The sequence below is a fragment of the Aulonocara sp. 'chitande type north' Nkhata Bay genome, linkage group LG14 (genome assembly GCF_057382095.1).
Source record: "Aulonocara sp. 'chitande type north' Nkhata Bay isolate Kocher_YH1m ecotype deep benthic linkage group LG14, A_spYH_male_GT1.1, whole genome shotgun sequence".
Taxonomy (NCBI): Eukaryota; Metazoa; Chordata; class Actinopteri; order Cichliformes; family Cichlidae; genus Aulonocara; species Aulonocara sp. 'chitande type north' Nkhata Bay.
The window spans coordinates 39,023,451-39,043,451 of NC_141357.1; the positions used below are offsets into that span (position 1 = coordinate 39,023,451).

Genomic DNA, 20,001 nt, shown 5'->3' on the forward strand with positions numbered 1-20,001 from the left:
ACTCACTTGTTGGAAGTCATCATGGGCAGAAACCCTTTTTTTTCTCCTGACTTTGCCCCCATATGTTACATATTTCACTGTCTATCCCTTTTTCTAGCCTGACCTGTCTCCCCAGTGTAAGTTTGTATATTGTCTGTAGGTCTGTCATTTCAGCTGCAAGCAACTGCAACTGACAAATAAAGCTTATCCTTATGTTCACTTTGATAAACTCAGATTCAGGGCTTTCCTTACCTGTGTCTGTTGAGGGTCCGTCAACACTGAAGAAGTTCATTGGTTGCCTTGACGAGGACGGTTTCAGCCTTTTAAAGCTCAGAAAGTTGAAGCTCAGCTTTAATTTGAGGTTTCCATGGTGTTGTATGTTCTGTGGGTTCATCATGATACTGGATTGCATAAAGAAAACTCACCTCCCTGTTTGCTGTGGGTTCTTCCATGTTCTCTGTTTCATTTGTAATGAGCGTTGCATCATCAGATCCCCACGGTGTGATTCCAGACGGCATTTTTCTTTTCTTGAAGTAACTGCAAACCTTTATGTTTTTTAGTCCTCCTGCAGAATAACGAGATAAAAGTCGACCTGAACTCGAGCGGCGTTCCCTCCAGAGAAAGCTTCTCGGAGAGCAGCAGCAGAGCGTCGGAGAACTGGACAGATGTCTGCGTTTACACATTTATGAGCTAGCTGCAGCTCTCATCTCTCATTAGCCGACTCCCCGCCGTCGCCTCCGCCTCCTGTTTTCTTGGCAATACAACAAACAGCTTCTTAAAGCTTAAAACTATTACGCAGCACTTGTGCTTGATCAGCTCCTTCAGAGTCTGCAGACTTCAAGTTCTCCAGTAAGGAGCTGGTAGGAAGAGGCCGAGTTATTCATGAGTTGTTCTGCAGCTGGTGAAGTCGGCGTTCAGCTCAACGTCAGCACTTTGCCCTGCTTTGATGTTTCGCCCTCAGTGAGTCCTCTGCTAATGAGATCTGTTACTGCATGAAGCCTTTTTGAAGCCCTAAAGATTTCACCCCCAACTTTGCTCAAGTTCAAATCAAAACACGACCGCGTGCCTCCAGTATCCTTCAGCAGCACTTCCAGGTTTTCCTTCAGCTTTTTCGCCACCTTTTTGTGCAGAATCGACCACACACAGGGGCAAAGTGCGGCCTGAGGGCCAGAATCAAGCCGCTCGCCCTCTCAGTCTGCAATGTCCTAAAAGGAAAACTGTGATGTGTAGTGGGCTTGAAACAGGTAGGAAAGTTGCAGAGAAGGTTCTGGTAGCTCATCGCTCAGACTGTCCTGTAATTATGCATTTACAATGTAAAGTTTTCATTAATTCACAGAGCATATCCTGTAGTTTGGTGTGGCGTGGAGAGAAAACTGCAAAACTTAAAGTGGGCCGGATTGGAGTTATCGTCGGGCAGATTCTGGCCCACGAGCCTCATGTTTGACACTCCTGATTTACACCATCACTGTGTTGGTGTGTGGAAACCAGTAATGAGGTCCATGAGCTATTTCCTCGTCTTTTCTTTCAGGTGTCGCCCCCTGGTGGCCTTTAAAAGGAATGCACATTTAGAAAACGTTGGCTTTCGTACCATCTCGGGTCATCGATAAATATATGTAAGAGATGAGCAGGTGGTTTTCTTTCATCGATGTCACGGTTCCTTCGTGTAGAAAGCTCCCACAGCAGCAGACGGCGTTCTTAGTTCAGCGTTTATCGTTTCGCTGCGACTCGGGAAGACGAGGTTGGGTTTTAAAGGCGCTGTCAGTCTGATCACGCCTGAGCTCGGGGAGCAGCGTGTGACGAGGTGTTTTGTCGCCCGCGGCCTCACAGATGTTAAAACTCACAGCTTGTCTTCACACAGCGTGACACACACTCACAGATATAGCTCCTGGATCCGTGCTTATAATTAGAGATTACACCTTGCAGATGTTTCGTGACTGTCGGTGTTTGAATCGTCAGCACGCTGACTTTGGATTCTGAACATCAAAACACAGCGTGAGGTACGCCACTGCCCTCTAAAGTAAACCAGCTGACTTCTATGGCCTTCCTTTAAAATGCACTGATGACATAAATATGTGGGAAAACAACTGAATGTATTTATGAACGTAAAAATGACCAGAAATAAATAAGTTAGCTCCTTGAATATAAACTTTAGGTCCTTATTGGTATTTAGTTAATATTAATTTCTGTTTGACACCTTAAATCCTTTAAAGTGATCATGTTGGAGGCTATTATTATTCTCTGAATTCATAACAAAGATTGCTTTTACCAGAAAGTAAACCTGTGAGCGAGCACTTGAGCAAGGCGATAGTGGGAAAGAAAAACCCACTTTTAACAGGAAGAAACCTCCAGCAGAGCCAGGCTCAAGGAGGAGCGGGGCCATCAGCTGCGACCGGCTGGGAGTGAGGATGAATTGGATAATAAGGACACACAACGCAGTGGGTCAGTGATGCTGTCGTCAAACAATGTGAAAATGATCCGTTTAAAGCAGGAAGCTGTTTGCATCCACTTCCTCTCTGTGAAACAAGGCCTGTAATACTGTGACTGCATGAAATGTAGGAAGTGTAGATTTATACATGTGAGCTGTTTGACGGGTAATCAGAGTAAAACCAAACGACTTTAATGAGCAGCAGCCACTAAAGGTCTTTGTTTAGGTCGTTGTGTTTTGCAGGGCCGGTTGGTCCTGCTGTGTGTCAGCTCCTCCACACTCACACTCACGTCTGCTCTGTTAAAAGGTGAAGATTTACCTTGTTGTCGTTTCCGGACACGTATGTGTGTCTTCGGTCCTTAAGTAGCACAGCGGCCTGCTCCACATTAGCCTCGCTGTCTTTTTGGTCTATTTCTGCCAGAGATGAGTCCTTCTGGCCCACATTGTCATCTGGAGCATCACTTCGTCTGCTCAGCTTCTACCGTGTTTACGTCCTCAGACCTTCAGCTCGGTGTTAAAGTCAAGCAGGAGGGACTCGCGTGCTGAGCCGTGGCCTCAGGGTTTGTCTCTGGGGCACATGTGACACCCTGGGGTTTGAACCATGTGTGTTTGTGTGCCCTTAAGCTTCACGTGGCCCAGGCTGGAAACCCATCAGCAGCCATCTGCTAACTCTGAGGGCAAAGGTCACTGATTTGGGGCTTCAGGAACTTCCTGACTCTCTCCACACAGATTGGAGGGTTTCCGATGGTCATGTTTAAACATGTTCTTAAACTAGTGGCTGACACACTGTTAGTGTTATATGTCTTATGCAAGCAAAGGGTGAACTGCGGATTTATCAGCTAATGCTAGCTAGCGTGATTTGCAAGCTGACTGCACAGGTGTGACAGTTCTCTGCGGTCGAGTCTGTGTGAGGAACGCTGGACGGGAAATGTTGGGATGTACGCTTGTTTCTTCTTCTTCTTCTTCTTCTCAAATGTGAAAGTAGAGAAGAAGAAGAAACGCTTACATGAGTGAGATAAACTCAGCAATGCTACCTGACAACCTGCTGTCAGGTACAGTGTGCGTGTGTGTGTGTGCTGAACCTCACATCGGTCTTTGTGTTTCAGAGCCGCAGCTGAAGGGCATCGTGACGCGCCTCTTCAGCGAGCAGGGCTTCTTCCTGCAGATGCAGCCCGAAGGAGCCATCAGCGGCACCAAGGACGAGAACAGCGACTACAGTGAGTCCCACATTAAAACTGTATTTGTCTAGACCAGGGGTGCCCAATCCCGGTCCTCGAGAGCTACCGTCCTGCAGCTTTTAGATGCATCCTTGTTCCAACACACCCGAATCAAATGAATGGCTTGTTATCAGGCCTTTGCCAAACACGATGGCATGCTGAAGAGGTAATCAAACCATTTGATTCAGCTGTGTTGGAGTAGGGATGCATCTAAAAGCTGCAGGATAGTAGCTCTCGAGGACTGGGATTGGGCAGCCCTGGTCTAGACCGCACGCTACATAAAAAATGGGCGTGGCTTCTCTGTCTGAAGAGTGAAGAGAATATGCCTCACACCTGTACTCTTTTTAATGGCCTCCAGGGGGCGATCCTGAGGGTTTATGGGCTCGTTTTGGGTCAAGCTAAATAAAAAGATGAGGTCATTTTCTAAAGTTTGGTGTTAGGAGTCGGTTTTATGAAGGGTTCAGTGAGCATGTTGTTTCACACTCACTACTGTGTGATGTCGTGGTCGCTACCTCCAACTTTTATGGAAAGAGCCACAGCCAAAGTGTAAAAGCACCGTGGATCATCCGATGTCAAACAAGAGAACAGCTCAGAAAGGTGAAACATTACACAGAAGAAGGATCTCAAACACAACAGCTCATTAAATCAGAACATAAACATAATCCAACAATCTTCTGCTGCTTCCCTGGGTTTGGGTCATGAAGTCTAACCAGAGAAGTCCGGACCCCCTTTGCCCCAGCCAGCTCCTCCAGCTCATCCGGGGGGATTTGATCCCAGCCAGCTGAGATATAATCTCTCCAGTGAGTCCTGGGTCTGCCCGGTCCTCCTCCCGGTCGGTCTTGCCTATTCGATGTGGAGGACCAGCAGATCTGCTCTGAGCCCCGTCACTAAGTGCGCTTCAAAGGAAATGCATTTCCACAGCTTACACCTGCAGCTCTTTCAGTCACTCCCCACAGGTGAGTGTAGGGATGTCACTCCGCCCCAATCCATCTGTCGCTCTCACACTCCACCCTCCCCTCACTAAAGGCACCTCCCCTACAACGTTGTCATGTTTAACACATTCACTTGGCAAGCAAAAGGTCGTTGGTTCGATTCCACAAATCCCGTTTGGGGTTGCGTCAGAAAACAGAGCTGAAGCTGCATCTGGCGTCTGTAACAGAGTGATCCGAGGTGGAGCAGTCTGAAGGCAGCTTCTGATCGTCGATACTCGGTCACGTTCCCGCTGCAGGTCTTTGTTTCTCGGCTGGATGAGCTCAGGATTACAGCCTCTGCTGCTTCCTGTAAATTCTTTTGGTTTGGAAAAAAGAAGCAAAAACAGGACAAGAAGAGGAGGAGGAGATGTTTTGGATTCCCCTCTCTCCCCCTCTCGCTTTCTCTCTGATCATCTCTGAGTTAAATAAAGGAGGATTAACCACAGCCATTGCCACAGGCCTCTTCCTCCTCCACCTCCTCCTACTCCTCATCCTCACCCACACTGCAGCTCTCTGTCCCCGAGGATTAAATCACCTCTCATCACTGCGTCCCTCTATCACCCCCCCTCTCGCTCTCTCTCTGCTTTTATTCAGTCTTTTTCTCTCGCTTTATCAGCTGGAAGCACATCAGCAGGCTGAGCCGGGTTTTAACCACCGTTACAGATCGACTAAAAGCACAAGAATTCACAGTTTGAGGAGGTGTAATGGGATTTTTTAATGCTGAGTGGGTCTGATTTACACAGGTGCAGAAGATTTAAAGCAGAGATGGAGGAATCACTGCTGGTTTATTAATTTAAACCTGCTCTGTGCGACTCTTCATGACATTTTCATTTCTGACACTTTTTACTGCAAATGTGAGAACAGATAGAAGCAGACGTTTCTGTAGTTTGCAGGTTTGTGTGTTAACACAATGCAGAGGAGGAAAGGCATCAGCAACGAGCTTAAAGAAGCATCAGTTGATGTCCATCGGTCACGCAGGGATAAGGCCATCGCCAAAGAATCTCAAGTCCGTTATTCCACAGCGGAGGACGGTATCCACACGTGGAAAACACTCAAGACATCATCTCAGGAGTGGATGTCCCAGCAAATTCCCCCCAGGAGACTCTACAGGCCTCTGTTAGCATGCTAGCATGTAACAGCTGAAAAAGGAAAGAATGGAGCTGCTGCAGCGGTCCAGAGTCCGGGTCTCAACCTCCGCCTGGCTGAGACGCTGGGGCCTCGTGGCTAACCCACCATTGATGAATTATTCCAGCAATCACCATTTTCACATCATCCTGCAGTGTTAAACGTTTCTGCTCCGTCTGATATATACGTGCACATATTCATAGAACAAAAATATTCTGGGAGGTCTCGAATTGAGTTTTATTTACACAACAGTCTCCTCAAGGTGCTTCATACTGTAATGTAAACCCTACAATACATACAGAGGAAAACCCAACAATCATATGACCTCCTATGAGGAAGCACTTTGGCGACAGTGGGAAGGAAAAGCTCCCTTTTAACAGGAAGAAACCTGCAGGAGTAAGGAGAGGAAGAGAGCCAGGTCATCAACGTTTGAAATCATGGTCGTTAAGAGGGGAGTTTAGTGCAGTATCTTAGTTCCTCGTTCATCTCCGCCGCTCGATCGTCACATCTGCTTTCAAAACGCCAAATGACTCAACTCGAGGTTTCACAATAAGAGCTCGCTAACTGCGGCAGACTTCCTGGTAGCTCCGTCCGTCTTCTGTGCTCTCTGTGACGTTTTGTATTAATCTACTTCTGCCTCTCACTACCTAACTCTCTCTCTCTGTCTATGTCTCTCGCCCTCCAGCTCTGTTTAACCTGATCCCAGTAGGTTTGAGGGTCGTGGCCATCCAGGGAGTGAAGGCCGCGCTGTACGTGGCCATGAACGCCGAGGGATTCCTCTACACATCTGTAAGAACATCTGCCTCATCCTCATGTCCTTCTTGAGCTTGTTTCGTTAAAGGTTTGGAGCAGGTAAAGCCAGGAGCTCCTGACGTGTCCCCAACAATCATTTTAACTATTAAAACGTCTCGTTGCTGAAAACACTGATAGTCAACTACTGTTTGTGAGGTAATCAGGTGTCACTGCTTTGCTCAAGGGTGACACTGAGATAAAGTTTCTCACTGAAGTGAAAACACTTCTCTCAGTTTTAATCCCCACAAGATCTGATTTCAGATCTTATTTCATTATCTGACCGATCCAGTTCTTCCCCTGCAAAGAGATCCTGCGTTTGTTTTTTCTGTTCCAGCTCGTGTTCAGATGCAAACTCGGTGACATTACGGTACAAAAGTTCCACTTTTAGACAGCGTGTGTAATAATTAATTGATGATGAACAATGGAAGTAGTTAGGAGGACAGCCCTGATCAGACCGAGGACATCTACAGCTGTACTGCTGCTCAGCGAGTCCATCTAACATCCATAATTCACAACACGTGCATAAAACTTTAAAATGCGCCTCTCTGTGCGCAGCATCAGGATGGAGGCAGAGTGGTGGAGGAAGAGGAGGATAACGGCGACGATGTGAGGAAGCTTTCTCAGGCGTGTTAGACACAAAAACTAAATATGAGCTCGCAGCGCGCCCGAAGAAGCTAGCTGTTAGCTGCGATTGTTGGTCGGCGCTGTGGGGAAGATGTAATTCTGAGGAGCGACCATGAACTACCTGTTCTGCAGCGCTCCTATTGGCTGCTGCTGCCTGTCAATCACAGATGTCTCGCCGCCACTGCGATTTGAAGCCGCGGACGCTGACTGTGTGGTAGTTTGAGTCAGTGTAACACGAGCCCGCCTTCGTGGCGGGTATGTGATGAAACCTTGCTGCCACTTTGCAGCTGCGCTTCAGTTCTGCTTCGTGGTTTGATGCCATATATGGAAGTGCAGCTGTTAGTAAATGTTTCTGCACTTGTTAGCTCGATGGTCCTCTTCATGAATCTTAATCATTAATTAATTATTAATTAATCACAAATTGGCCTGATCCCATCTCACCAGTCGGTCCTGACTGCTCAATGCTTTGAAATGTAAATGCTTCCCATCGAGAGCGGGGAGATCACATGACTCCATCCCATCTCTCAGCCCTTCAACCACATGCCGAATAAATCCAGGATGGAAGAGGCAGCCCTGTTTTTTTTAGGAGGTAAAGTGAGGATTTGGTTCGGCTCCATAAAATATAAACTCATGTTCTCTCAGGTGTAGCTTCAGATGAAGAGTACAGCAGCTCCTCCTCTTGCTCTGCAGTTATGTAAGAGCATTACAGCATGAGCGGTGAGACAGCTGCAAGTAAAGTTGTGCTGGGAGGCCCGAGCGTCTCGACACTGTTTACTGAAACCATCACGTCTTGATATGAGATGCAGGCTGCGTGCTGGGAGGAAAAAATACGCTTTTCATCATTTATTCTGTTTCCTCTTCCTCCTCGACATCATCGTCACGCTCCATTTGAAGTCCCGTCTTTCCTTCCTCGTGGCTCCTTTTTCCTCTTTATCTGTTGCTGTGTTTGTGTTGGGTTTTATTAAGTGTAGTAGTGACTTCAGCGTGATTCTTATCAGATTCTCAGTCACTCGTGAATCATTTTAAACACTCAGAGACAGATTTGTAATTAGCATCTGTGACATCTCACGGTGAGCAAAGTTTTTACATCAATACAAAGTTTATGACAGGAACGCGTCTCAAAGGTCGGAGCAGGGCAGCAAAAGGCTGGGAGAGGAAGCACAGCGACACATAAACATAATCGGCAACAGATTACAAATAAAAACAGCCTCTAAGCTTCTCCAGGAGCCTGCAGTCCACACCTGCTGACCAAAACTGCTTTTTATTTATTAAGTGATCACAGAATTGAGGTAACTGAACGCCGGCTCTGGCTCTAGGCTAGGGGGGGTTGTTCTGCTCTGATTGGCTCACCTGACCACCTGTTATATCCAGAGGGTGCACACACACACACACACCTGTTATACCTGGAGGGAGGTGCTAAACTGGGACTTTAAACGGCCCAGCAGTCACGTTTGGTGTCCACCACAGCTTCCTGATCCGTGAAGGATAAAGTGCACGAACAAGACTTACATTAATATTTCAACTTAAAAGCTTTTTGAAGCTTTCAAAATAATGTCGAGTTTTATTCTTCAGCTGCTTTGCACTGAGCTTCTTTTCCCATTTATGTTTTATGGATTATTGAAGTTCTTACAGTTCAGATTCCTTTTGTTTAATTAAAATGTTGTAAGACTGCAGCAGTGAACAGTTCCTGTGCTCAGTGTGAACCTCAGGCTGAGAATTAAGACCCAGCTTCTGTAAGACTCTCATGTCCTGTTACATGTGACGCTGCGCTGCAGTGCTGCTGACGCTATCGTGTGCGTGTAATGTGATCGATCACCTTCGAGGTGTTTCGTATTGGTCGCAGCTCATTGGCTGCTTCGCGTGTTGTGTCCTATCACATCCTGCCGTGTTTCTGTGAAGTATCAGCATGTAGTGACCGTTTCCTGTCCTGTCACACCAGGCAGGCAGATTCATATGGAAGTAAAATGATGACAAAAGCTTTGAGCACAAACTGAACCGTGACGCTAAAAGGCTGCTGGTCAGCACTCGACGCTGTTCATTTCAAAATAAAAGCCCCAAGTTTAAACTTCAAAATAAAACTCAGATAAAAGCAGTCGAGTCGTGCAATCAAACATGTGGACGCACAGAGATGTGAAGCAGGCGGTCGTGTAAGGAAAACTACAAAATGATCTCTCTGCTGATTACACTTGAAATGTTTTCTGTGTGTTTGTGTATCAGGATGTGTTCACACCAGAGTGCAAGTTCAAGGAGTCGGTCTTTGAAAACTACTACGTCATCTACTCGTCCACCATGTATCGGCAGCACGAGTCGGGCCGGGCTTGGTTCCTGGGCCTCAATAAGGAAGGAATCATCATGAAGGGAAACCGAGTGAAGAAAACCAAACCGTGCTCACACTTTGTCCCCAGACCCATCGAAGGTGAGACCAGCTGTGGACACAGATGTTGGTGGTGGCGATGCTTTCGTGTCTCACGGGTCAGACAGAAAGACAAAACACGAGGACGAAGTGTGAATTAGTAACGCCACCGTCGATTTTCTTTATCTGTAAAGAAGGTTTGTGGGTCTGCAGTATTGTTGAGGTCCTCGGGGAACCGTCCTGGAGTTCAAGGCACGCTTGTTTTCTGTTGTCCCAGAGTGAATATTTATCCTTACAGTTCATGACTGATTTTGCAGGTCTGTGATGACGTCAGTCCAACAGTTCCATTTCATTTAACCAACAAGTCATCATATTTCAAAACTTTTAATAAGCTAATGTTAAAACTATTTCACATTGTTCTTCTGTGTGCACATGCAGCTGATATCTTCAGCTTCCTCTGCTCCGCGTCAGTGAAAGACACACAAGTTGTGTTTAGAGGGAAGTGTAACCTCGCCTCCCGCTCTGAGCTAAACTCCACACTCTGTATTTTTACAACAAAATGTTTTTTAAGCGCAAACATGAGAGAAGAAGTAGAAAAGTCAGCTTTTTCTCCCAGTTTGGGATTTTTGTACTTTGAAATCGACGGTTCTCCACATGTCTGTAGTTTATCGTAGTAGAAGATGAGTTCAATAAGTGAAATGGGCTTTGAGGTTTTGCATTTAGAGGTGATTTTGTAAATGTAGGTGCTTAACACTGAAACACTGACATCTACATTCTGCTGGAAACGTCCTGATATTAAAACACAGAGGCAGGAAAACGTGTTTCTGAACGTCATATCTCAAAATCCTCAGCCTCACATTCTGACCTACTTCAGGTGAACCGTTGGCCGAGTAAAGCCTACGTAAACACTGACCCTCTTAACAGTAAAGCAGCCGAGACTCGTATTTCCTGGTGAACTTGAACCAGAATTACATAAATTGAAAGAATAGCGAAGCCTTTTAATGTGATATTTTTAGTCCTGTTTGACGATACAACCAGTAAAACGGCAGCTGACTGTGAGACTGGGAGGTTGTGCTGTCGGTTTGTAGGAGCCGTTGTAGCTCAGCTGCTGTGCTCGTAGATCCTGGGAGCAAACGAGAGAGTTTGAGGAAGGCGTGGAGAGCTCAGAGGTGAGCCAGGAGCCAAGGTCGTCCAGCCAGAACTCAGAGTGTGAGGACAAGGTGAAGCTCTAATATCACAGATGGAGGTTTAACTGGAAACACGAAGCTCCGTCTCTGCTTTCAGCTGCTCTGCCCCTCCCCTCTCATCCCTCATCTTCATTTAAAAATATCCATCAACTATACATCTGTCAACTATCACCTTCCTCTCGTCCTTCTGTCAATCTTCTCCTCTTCCTCTGTGTCCTTCAGCCTCCTCCTCTCCCCTTCTTCCTTCTCCCCCCTCGTTAACTCACTGATGTCTTCTTTTACCTCCTCATTTCTGATTCGTTCTTCTTCTTTTCTGTTATTTAACGTCAGCACATAGACCTCGAAGTAGCTGCTAGTTTTAATAGCTTTGTTTTTATACTTTGCATAAAGGTTCAGGTGTGTCCTCGTCCACGCTGGCACAAACTGCACACCTGTTAGTTATGATTATGTCACTGAATGCAGCATCACAGGTTGAACTCTGACATCTGAATTTACGTCTGGATGTCTTTCAGTTTATTTTATGTGTAAATTCGAGAGTTGGTGGTGGCGTGATGCTTTAATGACTCACTGTCTTTCTCCCCCGTCCTCCCCCCGCCCTCCCCCCTGTAGTCTGCATGTATAAGGAGCCGTCGCTGCACGAGCTCGAGGAGAAGCTGCTGAAGTCCTCGAGGAGCCCGACGATGAACAGCGAGGAGCGGGCGAGGAGCCTGGAGAGGGAGCAGCGGGCAGCGGAGTCCTCCACAGAACGAGAGGCGTCGTAGCCTGCAGCGCCACCCGCAGGAGGAAGACGAGGCGAAGGTGGAGGAGGAGGAGGAGAACTCCCATTTTAACACTCCCTCTGTTCAGCAACAACAACAACTACAACCACACCGACGACGACGACAACAACCGCCATAACAACGACGGCGAAAACAAAGAAAAAAAGAAGCTTAAAAAAAGGGGAGGGGGGGCGGTGGGGTCTTCGTGCTCGTTATGAAATATTTTAAATCAAATGGGGGAGGGCGAGGGGGAGGGGCCTGTTTGGAAATGGAAAAAAAATCAAGACGTTGATGATGATGATTTACATTTTATGCAAAGAGCCCTGCTGAAATGGCGCCGAGAGGCTAGCCCACCTACTCTTCATCGCCACATTGTAATCATCATCATCATTTCTGTCACAACGACGACAAAATGTTTTTGCGAGTCGAGCGAGCGCTGAGAACTCCGAAGCTTTAAGCCATGTAGAAACTTCACTTCCTTTCATTTCTTAATGAATGCAAAGACTTTCGCACTTTTGACACGCCGCGCTTCTTCTTCTGCGTGATGTTCTGTCCGGTTGGAAGGAAGACCTTTTCTGTTTCGTCTTCTTCAGCTGCCACATCTTTACGTGCGTTACGTTGTGTTTTCGGGGTGGGAGCCTTTGTGGGTTTTTGTTGCAGACACTGGCGACTGAAGGAAAGAAGACGGCTCTGTGCCGATCGGACCGCTTCCTGTGACGGAGGTCAGTCGGGCGACCGGGTGACTGTACGCCTGAGAGGATCAGAACAGCGTGCCGGTTTGTGTGGTCGCTGCAGGTGGTGTCCACGTGAACTCCACATTCCTGCTTTTTAAAATCACTCAGCAGTTTGTAGATCGAGTTCCTGCTTTCGCTTCACGTTGACGAAAACCGACGAAACTTCTTTAAACGCATCCAAACGTGAAGGATCGAGTTCTAAAAGGTTTGTGCGAGGCTCAGAGAAAGGCTTTGACCTTTCAGCCCTGAGTGTTGTCTGCAGGCTTCGTCTCAGGCTGTGTTAACGGCTGTTACATCCGCAGAGGAGTTTATATTTGTCACTATGCATCTGAGACATCAGATATGATACACCCCAGAAGAGCTGGGGTGGAGGTGGGTTGCCAAGAGGCTTGTAAAAGCACCTGCAGCTGTTTATAGGTCAAATACAAGCCCAGTTTACGGTTGGAACAGACTGTAGTATAGATGGTGTACTCCCAAATATTTTCCATGAACAAATAGTTGACGATGGGGGGATTTTGAATATCCTAAAACATAATCAATTAATCATTTCAGGGGAAACGTAGGGCAGAAACAACCCTGGGTGCTTCTTGGTATAAACTATACAGTCAGTGTGCTGTCAGATTATAGCGAGCACACCCACTGTAGTAGTAACCGATCTGTAGTAACCATGAACTGTGCAAACATGCCAGAAATGTGCAGCTTAGCATAGTGCTAATTCTTTTCCATTGCACAGAAAGTAATAAATGAAGGACGGCAGGAGCCCAAAATCAAGCAGCAACTTTCAGCGGTGAGCCAGTCCCCATAGACTGGTATGTTAAAATGAACAGCTTTACAGTAGAAATATACAGCCTGGTAAAAAACACTGTTAGAGATAATTTCCTCCGCCTAAGAAGTCTGAGCTCCAGTTTTGGCGACTGAAATTCTGGAATTTTATTTGTATTTTACAGCGAGTGACGTCCTGGTAGCTACAGCTATCCTTTATAACCAGTCTGCTCTCCAAAACACGGCTGGTGTGAGTTACTGTTAGAGGCCTGCAGCCTGTGAGACACAACCCGGGGCAGGAAAGGTCAAAGAGCCGTGAGCACAGGTGGAGGTGTAACTCTGACTGTGGGGAGTTTGAGGTTGGTCTGAAAGCTGCTGGTTTTAAAAAGAGATCAGCAGGACTGTGAAGTCCACCAATAATGTCATAAAAAACTGATCGCAGCTCAGTCTCTCTGTGCTGCGTTCAGGCTCTGATCACATGACAAGATTTTGGGTTTTGCGGCGTTACAAGAAATATTGCATGATGTACTTTCTGTGCGACGCCCCCGCAGACATGGGGAGGTTTAAATGATTTATTGAGACACTAACAGCCGAGTTGTGTAACTCTGATCCGGTCTGAACAGGACTGAAGCTGAACGACGAGCCGACCGCGACCTGCCCTGTGCAGGCGTGTTGGAGCTCTGCGTGATCAGGATTTAACGGGTTAAAACGCCACAGCATGCGCTCACTTTGTCTGTTATTAACACGACTGTGTGTTTGGTTTTGATGAGGACGGGCACACTGAGCTCTGATTGGTCCATTTGTTTATGTTGAATTGGCACGATGTGTGCAGCGGTTCAAGAAAAGAAAATTTGAATTTTAAATTTAACTTCAAGGAAAAGATGAAGTGGTCGGTTATTGATTAGTGAATCAAAAGATTCCAGAACAGGTTTTTATGTCGTGGATGTGAATGTGTTTGGATAAAACGCCCGACGCTCCCACTTTCACTCCCTCCACCGTGATGCATTCAGGTGTCGGCCGATGGGGGGCTTTGGAGCGTTTCTGACACTGCCCCGCTTTGTTTAGACAAAGAGCACTGCCCTGAAAACTGTTTCACTCCAACCTCGTCTGAACTTCACACAGCTGAAAGGAAAAGATTTCCTGTCATCTTTCAAAATAAAAGTCAAGAGTTTAAGGAAGAGCAGACGTGCAGCTCCCTGGGTGGATGCTCAGGATTGAAAGCTCCCTTTATTGCGTCCACCCCGAGTACGTTTCTTCCTTGCACTGCTCTGTGACGGCGAGATCTTTTCCTTTCCAGAGAGTAAAGTTTAGACGTTCAGCCTGAGTCGCTGCACTGCCCTCTCCAACCTCTAAGACTTTCCTTCTTCTCTCACTCAGACCCTTTACTTCTCTCCGATGTTACCAGCCGAGTTTCCCAAAAAGAAAACCGGGAAAAAAATGAAACAAGTCTCCATCAAACGCGTCCTTCCTCCTGCACACGTTCTATCACTGCCTTCACCGTTCTCAGCGGGAGAAAATCACCAGGACTGCAGCATGTATGGAAAGTCGTTAGTGCCATTCGTGCTGCGATCCTGTCTCTGCAGCTCATACTGTGGTTCCACAAGTTCAGCCTCTGTCGTCACGCTGGCTCAGAACAATCCTGAGAAACTTCTGTCATCATAAAATCATTTGTAAAGATATTTTTGAGTCATAAAGATCAGAGATGGAAAACCTCTGCTCAGGCTGAAATGTCCCTCCACTGTACTGTCCCTGGTTCCACATCTAGATTGGACCAAGTCCCCAAAACAGTCCCGGCTGTTCTTCTGATCCTGATTCTGTTGCTGATTAACAGGAAGCTCTCAGAACCTGAATAAGCAGCTGCTCATTTTAGAACTAGGCTGGGCCAGTTTGTACCATAAGGAGCAGCAAGTCAGTGTAGCCGTATTTAAGTAAGTTACTAAAAACACCTTATGTGCCAAGTAAGAGAGTAACGTCTGTTGGCGAAAAGAGCGTAGGGATAAAAACAGAGCAAAGGTTTAAAGAACGGTCACATTTTAAAACAGTTAAAACAACAACTGCTGATGACGTTCTGCACGTTTGTTACATAAAAGTCCCTTAACCCAGGGGTGTCCAGCTGTAGTCCTCCAGAGCTGCTGTCCGCAGCTTTTAGATGCATCCCTACTCCAACACAGCTGAATCAAAAGGTTCGATTCCCTCTTCAGCAGACATCAAGTTTGGCAAAGGCCTAATAACGAACCATTCATTTGATTCAGGTGTGTCAGAACAAGGATGCGTCTAAAAGCTGCAGGTAGCTCTGGAGGACTGGAGTTGGACACCAAACGAGGAGCTCGGCCTGCAGATGAACGAGAGTTTGAACTTTGATGTGTTTGTTTTTGGGAAACTCGTCACCTCCCGTCGGCCGACACCAAGCTGCAGAGATGACACTTAAAAACACTCTGATCGGTGGAAGTGGAGGGTAAAAGGAGGCGGGGTCAAGCGGGGCGTGGTTGGTGAGGTTGTAAATGGATAAATGGACTGAAGGGTGGAAATGAATGGACCAGTCACAGTCTGCTGCGCTGCCTCTGAGAATGTCTTCCAGTTTGGGGTTCTGGGTCGGACCGCGAGGACTGGAACACGAGCGGCTCGGCACGAACGCTCTCCTCTTAATGTTTCTGTAAGCGTCAACACAACCAAACCACTCGACAGAAATGTTGTACCGGGTGTCTTTTCTACCACATCCTCTGCTTCAGGCTCAGCAGGAGACCCAGAACCAGTTTCAATCTAACTGCCTTCAAGTTACGAGATAAGTTCGCCTCAAAAATCATGTGAGAGCCCTTTTGTACGGAGGAAGCAAAGTGCCAGTCACATAACCAAAACATATGTCATAAATCTCAGTTTATTATCTAAATAAATCTAAAATCTAGATAGAAATTAAATGTTGATGTCGTGGCCATCTTACTTTCTTCTTATAGTTCTCTCTTTGTCTTATATTTAAAATAACCACACTACGGACGGACGTGCGACTGTTTTACGCGTCGGTTTGTTAGCAAAAAACCGTCCACTTGATTATTTTTCACATAAATCTTTCACAATAAAGCTCAAGATCCTGTTGAGACTTTTCAAAATAAACTAAAATGATGAAAATATACATTATTTCAGAATATGCATCAAAAAAATGATCTCAAATGCAAACATGAAGTAACTACAAATGGCGCTCACATTTGAGCTCGTATAGCACGCTAGCACACGACAGCAATGAAACAAAAGCAGAAAAAAAAGGAAATAAATTCAACATAGAGGGAAAAAAAATCAGCAACAACTTAGTAATAAATGTAATAACTTTCATAGATAAAATAATTTCTACTGTTGTTAACCATATAATTTAACTTTTATATGTTAAAGTAAATAAAAATGTTGTTTTGATTTATTTACATGTGACGCCAGATGACATTTGTCACCTTTCACAAACTCACACGAACGCCTGCGAAGAAAAGATTTTAGTTGCGTATCAAATATTTGAGAATGTCTTAAAGTGTAAGAAAAACCAGATGTGTGCGTTCGTTCGCTGCTTTAAACGTCCACAGTGTTTCTTTCGTCTCCGTGCTGCCTGTTGTCATTTTACTGAGACATTCTCAAATACTTTAACTCGAGTCTTCTCAAGTTAGCAAAAAATAAGTGCAGGGTTTCAAATCCTTTATTTCACAAGCACAAAATCAGAGCGGGAACATTGAACCATCGTTGATAAGGCTCGCATCGATGGTAATCTGCGTCACCTGAAGGCAGCATGAGTTTGTAAACCGGTTCATGAGAAGCAGAAAGTGTAGAAAAGACAAAAGTCTGTGTTTTAAAGCGTTCAGGGTTCGACTCTGAGCTCTCTAGAAATTAAACGATGGCAGTTTTAAAGTTTCCTGCTTATAAAAACTGAGACGCTCAGTTTTTTTACTCAAAAACAGTGAGATGTTGAACCTGTAGGGGGCACTGTCGTATCACAAAATGATGATGTCATTACGAAGCGACGCAGGCCCAGGAGGAGGGTGAACGTCACCGAGTTGCAACGTGTTTGTCGAACCTAAAATCTCTTGCTCTTTCTTTGTGTTTGCTGATGTTTGCACCTTTTCGGACGCACCTCCATATAAAAACGCATCATATATTAGAAGAAAATCATCGCAAATACGCAGCAGGATGAAAAAAGAGTACTGAAAAATAAAAAAACATATAAGAGCATCAGTGTCTGTCTGTGTTTTTTACTCCTGACGATGAACTTGTTTGTCTGTGTACATGTTAATCTGCTCTGCTCATTCTCAGCTGCTTTGCATGAGTCACAAAATAATCCTTCTTTATCTTATCCTGGCCCTTTGGACAGCCCATCCTTCAGGGCAACTTTCTTCTGATTGGTTGCTCCTCACATAAAGGAGGTTTCAAGGGCGTAAGGGCGGGGCTTCTGTGTAGACATGACCATTTAAGGATATCCACTGCACACAGACCCTGGAAACACAATAAGCAACAAAGTCGGCCTCTGTGTTTTAATCTGAAATGAATCCTCATGCTCTGGCCACTGTTTCAGTTCAATTCACTTTTATTTTTAACTAACAACATTTCACAACAACAGCTGCCTAAAGACGTTTCAGCAGCGCCTGCTTAAAACAGGATTTCTGTACGTTCAGCTGTTCAGTCCATAAGCACGTTAGTTCGTTAGTCTGTCCCAAAATATTTGAGATTAGTGAGTTTGTGATTTTAATGTGTAAAGAAAATGAAAGAATCGTTTAAAACAATATTGAGAAAAGGTCAGAGTAGCACAGATATCGCTCATTTTTATTTGAAGTTGTAACTTCAGCAGACTTGCTTCATGGTGATAAAGGGCCTCGTTTATCTGTCATCAAATCTCCTGTAAGTCCGAGGATTTGTATTCGAATGACTTCGGTCCTGCTGCATAAACACAAAACGCACAGATTCAGACTTTAGGCCACAAATAAAGCTCGTGTATGTCACGTTGGGATCTCTGAAGCAGCCGCGGCAGGAAACACTCAGGTGTTTTTGTGGTTTCCCACTAAAAAGCTCTCAGTTATTCCCGAGATGGTCTAAAAGCTCATCCAGGCACTCAGCGGCTGGTTTCCACTTTACGGGCGACGACCTCGCAGGCGGCTTCATCCAACTTTAACAAGGAGAGACACAAAAACACGACCATCAGCCGACATCACAGCAACAAGGAGGAAACACCGTCAGCCTGACCTCTGGGATCCAACAGCATCTCGTGGTTAAGCAGGTGGCAGGTTTTATTTTGAAAGAAATGACTTTTATTGTGAAGCATCTAATTACAAACCAATTCACACGGTTTGAAGCGACTCCGAGAGTTTCATTTCTAAATCTGGTCACACAGTTAGCTGTGAGAGTTTTACTACGAAGCAGCTTTAGCATTTTATTTTGTCTCTGAGCTCTTATTTTGAAACAGTTTACTGTAAAAATGCTCAGAGGCTTTTACTGTGAAGTTACTAGGGGACTTTTATTGTGAAGCAAGTAAAGGAATTTTGTTGAGTTTTAATTGCCACTTTAAGTCTTTTAATTTGAAGGAGCTTTGTGACCTTTATTGTGAAACTGTTGGTGGGCTTTTATTGTGAAGTCATAGGAGGACTTGTTTGCTTTTAATTTCAAGCATCTTTGTGCTTTTATTTTGTGTGTACTGAGAGACTTTTATTGTGAAGGAGCAGTAGTGCCCTGACCCAGCTTCAAGACTTTTATTTTGTGTGAAGCTTTCATTGTGAAGCAAACCATAGACTTTTAAGCTTTTACTTTGAAACATCGTTGTGACTTATTGTAATCGATTTGGTGATTTTCTTGCAAAGCTTAGGATTCTTACTGTGGAGGCTTTTACTGCTCAAATGTGTTTCAAGACTTTAATTGTGAAGTGTTTGTGTGACTTCCTGCTTTTAATGTAATCTTTTGGATTTTAATGTAAAACAGCTGTAGGGCTTTTATTATAAAGAAGATGGGGAGGGCTTTAACTTTGAAGATGTTGGAGAACTAATGCAAGGGCTTTTATTTTAACAAGTGAACTTGAAAAGGTAAACTCAAAATTAAACTGATGGACTTTTACTGTAAAGCCGTTTTAGTGCTTTTACTTTGAAGGAACTTCGTGAGTTTTTTTTTCTTTGTAAACGGTAGGCTTTTATTGTGGAGCCACGATGGTTCTTCGCGGGGAAGTAGGTAAAGGGGTTTTACTTTGAAGCAGCCTGGGGATCTCTACTGTCTCATCTACAGATGAGAGGCTTTTATTGTGAAGCAGCAGCTTGGAGACTTTTAATGTAAAACATCTATGTCGGGGGTCCCCAGTCCCAGTCCACGAGGGCCGGTGTCCCTGCAGGGTTTAGATGTGTCCTTGATCCATCACAGCTGAATTAAATGGCGAAATTAGCTCCTCAACATGTCCTGAAGTTCTCCAGAGGCCTGATGATGAACTAATCATGTGATTCAGGTGTGTTGACCAGGGTGAGATTTAAAACCTGCAGGACACCGGCCCTCGAGGCCTGGGATTGGGGACCCCTGATCTATGTGACTTGCTGTATAGGGTTTAATAGGCTTTTACTGTGAAATTACAAGGAGGCTTTTATTGTGAAGCTGTAGGAGGAATTTTAAGGTGAAGCTGGATCAGAAACTTCAGGTTTAGTCTGATCTGATCAGTCACACCTTTATTGATTATTTATTGATCCAAAAATGAACTGGCTGGTCCTCCATGTCAGTGCTGTAAAGGTGGGCTGTATGAGTTTCATTTCCTTTAACGCCTTCAGGAAGAGTACGGCTGCAGAGCTTTCCACTGAATTTCCACCAGTTTTACACATTTCAGTAGTTTAGATCAAATCTTTCATCCTCACTCCATTAAAATTAAAACAGCTGTTGGTTACCGTGAAGAAACATGGGAATTTTATTGGGAAATACCTGGGTAGCGTTTTCTCTGGCGTCATCGAGTCAACGGGTGAGAGGCTTTTATTGTGAAAGATTCAGAAAATTGGGATTGATCAGGTTTTATTTTTCTCTTATTTTAAATGTACTTCACCACATTTGAACGTCAGTGAGCCTGCAAAGCTCAGACTGCTGACAGAC

At 45.2% G+C, this 20,001-nt stretch overlaps 1 protein-coding gene and 1 long non-coding RNA gene across 4 annotated transcripts in view; one reads left to right on the plus strand and one right to left on the minus strand.

Moving 5' to 3' along the window:
• LOC147315243 (fibroblast growth factor 12-like) overlaps positions 1 to 11,612 on the plus strand; it is a 47,515-nt gene extending 35,903 nt beyond the window's left edge. For all 3 annotated transcript variants that reach the window (XM_086262509.1, XM_086262508.1, XM_086262507.1), the window contains exons 2-5: positions 3,511 to 3,621; positions 6,403 to 6,506; positions 9,351 to 9,549; positions 11,283 to 11,612. In XM_086262509.1, the coding sequence (XP_086118635.1) occupies positions 3,511 to 3,621; positions 6,403 to 6,506; positions 9,351 to 9,549; positions 11,283 to 11,434 (566 nt within the window). In that variant the 3' untranslated portion in view covers positions 11,435 to 11,612. The remainder of the gene's footprint in view (positions 1 to 3,510; positions 3,622 to 6,402; positions 6,507 to 9,350; positions 9,550 to 11,282) is intronic.
• Positions 11,613 to 17,482: 5,870 nt separating this feature from the next.
• LOC147315244 (uncharacterized) overlaps positions 17,483 to 20,001 on the minus strand; it is a 41,721-nt gene continuing 39,202 nt past the window's right edge. The window contains exon 5 of the long non-coding RNA XR_015124778.1: positions 17,483 to 18,058. This is a non-coding gene — a long non-coding RNA (uncharacterized LOC147315244). The remainder of the gene's footprint in view (positions 18,059 to 20,001) is intronic.